Here is a 2381-nt window from a genome sequence, read left to right as displayed (position 1 = left end):
AGTCCATGTGGTGTAGGTACACCCACAGTGCTGTTAGGGAGGGAGTTCCAGGATTTTGACCCAGTGACAGTGAAGGAACAGGGATATATTTCCAAGTCAGGGTGGTGAGTGGCTTCGAGGGGAACTTCATATCAAATCCATCAACGTCTGAAAGAAAAGGATTGGTTGACATTTGGAGCATAACATTTCACAGAATTAGTTCAGTCAGATTGAAGAAACCCCTTTATACAACAAATGAAAGGATGAAAGCAACAGATTGAAATATGCTAACTACTTTTTCTTTGTAATCTCAGCAGTTTGGAACTTTGCAGTTGCAAAATTAACAAGAGTGTCCGATAGTTTGAACAAACTCTCAGCAAAATCAATTCAGGCTGTGGTAGTAAATGTTTCCAAAAAGTTGCTGACTAAATATTTGGGACAGGATTCGGATTCTTTAATGATAGGGTTAAGTGTGATGTGAGCAGATCCAACGCTACACGAGATGTGATGCTTCCTCTGTTGTTCAGATCTGAGGGGTTTCTAAGCTAAAGTTCAAGTTTAATAATGAGTTGCATTAATATTCTGGAGTTTCATTTGATAAACTTTGGAGATCAAAGAAAATATAGGTGGTGTATTATTTTAGCTTAAATGGGTGAAGTTAAGTGCTGATAGGGGTAGATAGTATGTGTTAAAAATTCATTCACGGGGTGTGGTCGTCGCTGGCTAGGCCACTTCTTATTGCCCATCCCTAATTGCCCTTGAGAAGGTAGTGGTGAGCTGCCTTCTTGAGCTGCTGCAGTCCATGTGGTGTAGGTACACCCACAGTGCTGTTAGGGAGGGAGTTCCAGGATTTTGATTCAGCGACAGTGAAGGAACGGTGATATATTTCCAAGTCAGGATGGTGAGTGGTTTGGAGGGGAACTTCCAGGTGGTGGTGTTCCCATCTATCTGCTGCCCTTGTCCTTCTAGATGGTAATGGTTGTGGGTTTGAAGATGCTGTCTCAGGAGGCTTGGTGAGTTCCTGCAGTGCATCTTGTAGACGGTACACACACTGCTGCTACAGGGTGTTGGAGGTGGAGGGAGTAAATGTTTGTTGATTAGGTGCCAGTCAAGCAGGTGGCTTTTTTTCTGAAGGGATGGGCTTTATATGGGGGATGATCTAAGAATGAAGAACAAGTCATTCAGTCCATCAAGCCTGTTTTGGCAGCTATGACAACTGTCCTTTCGTTCCTTCCTCCCTGCACTTTTTCATATTTGTTAATGTCTTTTCCCAAACAAGTTTATTTTAATTGATTTAACTCAATCCAGTTCTCGATCCATGTTGCTGTTTTACATTGGAGAAATCTTTGAAATTTGAAGTTAAGTGGACAGAGATAATATCTATGAGAGTTATAAAAATGGTTTATTGTGGTTTTCTAAGTCAAAATTGCTCTGTGTATCTAATGAGTTCCGACTGTTACATGTCTTTGCAGGAGCTGAACAGAAGTGGGTATGGTCAAATCACAACAGAGATCCGTGAGGCGCAAGTGTTCTACTTTGCTGAAGATTACCATCAGCAGTACTTGGATAAGAACCCAGGTGGTTATTGTGGATTGGGTGGCACTGGGGTTTCTTGCCCAATAGGTATTCAGAAGTAAGACATGGCTGTGCTATAATGGCTAAAGGTGTCTCAAATTGCCTTACTAGACCTGTTTACACAGATAATAGAGTAGATTTTTGCTTTTGATAGCTCCAGAACAGGAGCGGATTGGCAGCCTGTCGTGTACTCCTTTTCCTAAACAGTTGGAAATGTGGAAACCTATTCCAGTGTATTGAAAACAGTTGAATAAAACTCTACATTCAAATTTAAGTCTGGGTGTCCCAATAAGCACTAAGTTGCAGCAAAAGATACAATAATTTTCTAATGTTTGCTCTTATTCTCACCTAAACCATGTTGTATGTGCCAATTAGTGAGGATAAGGCACCAAAAAATATATGTATTAATACTTCACAAGGTCCCACATGGGAGACTTATAAAGAAGGCAAATGCACATGGGATACAGGGTAATTTGATAAGGTGGATTCAAAATTGGCTTAGTTGTAGGAGACAGAGGGTGATGACAGAAGGATGCTTTAGTGACTGGAAGCCAGTGTCCAGTGGCGTACCACAGGGATCTGTGCTGGGTCCCCTATTATTCATCATTTATATAAACGACATAGATGACTATGTGGGGGGTAGGATTAGTGGGCAGAATTTTGCCCTTGGTGGGTGAGCAGGCCCCACCGGCTCGGCTGTGGACAGACAGCCCACCCCTGCCGCCGAAACGGGGCCTGCCGCCATTTTGAGTGGGCGGGCCAATTAAGGCGCTTCCTGTGCTGGGGTGGGGGGGAGGGTGGGGGGTGGTGGGGAGGGAATCCCAGCT

General features: G+C 43.3%; 1 protein-coding gene across 3 annotated transcripts in view; it reads left to right on the top strand.

Annotated features, from left to right (window-relative positions):
• msra (methionine sulfoxide reductase A) overlaps window positions 1-1823 on the top strand; it is a 475363-nt gene extending 473540 nt beyond the window's left edge. For all 3 annotated transcript variants that reach the window (XM_041188603.1, XM_041188606.1, XM_041188604.1), the window contains exon 6: window positions 1452-1823. In XM_041188603.1, the coding sequence (XP_041044537.1) occupies window positions 1452-1616 (165 nt within the window). In that variant the 3' untranslated portion in view covers window positions 1617-1823. The remainder of the gene's footprint in view (window positions 1-1451) is intronic.
• The last annotated feature ends 558 nt before the right edge of the window (window positions 1824-2381 follow it).

This window comes from Carcharodon carcharias, chromosome 5, assembly GCF_017639515.1.
Source record: "Carcharodon carcharias isolate sCarCar2 chromosome 5, sCarCar2.pri, whole genome shotgun sequence".
Classification (NCBI taxonomy): domain Eukaryota; kingdom Metazoa; phylum Chordata; class Chondrichthyes; order Lamniformes; family Lamnidae; genus Carcharodon; species Carcharodon carcharias.
This window is presented reverse-complemented; position numbering and strand designations above follow the sequence as displayed.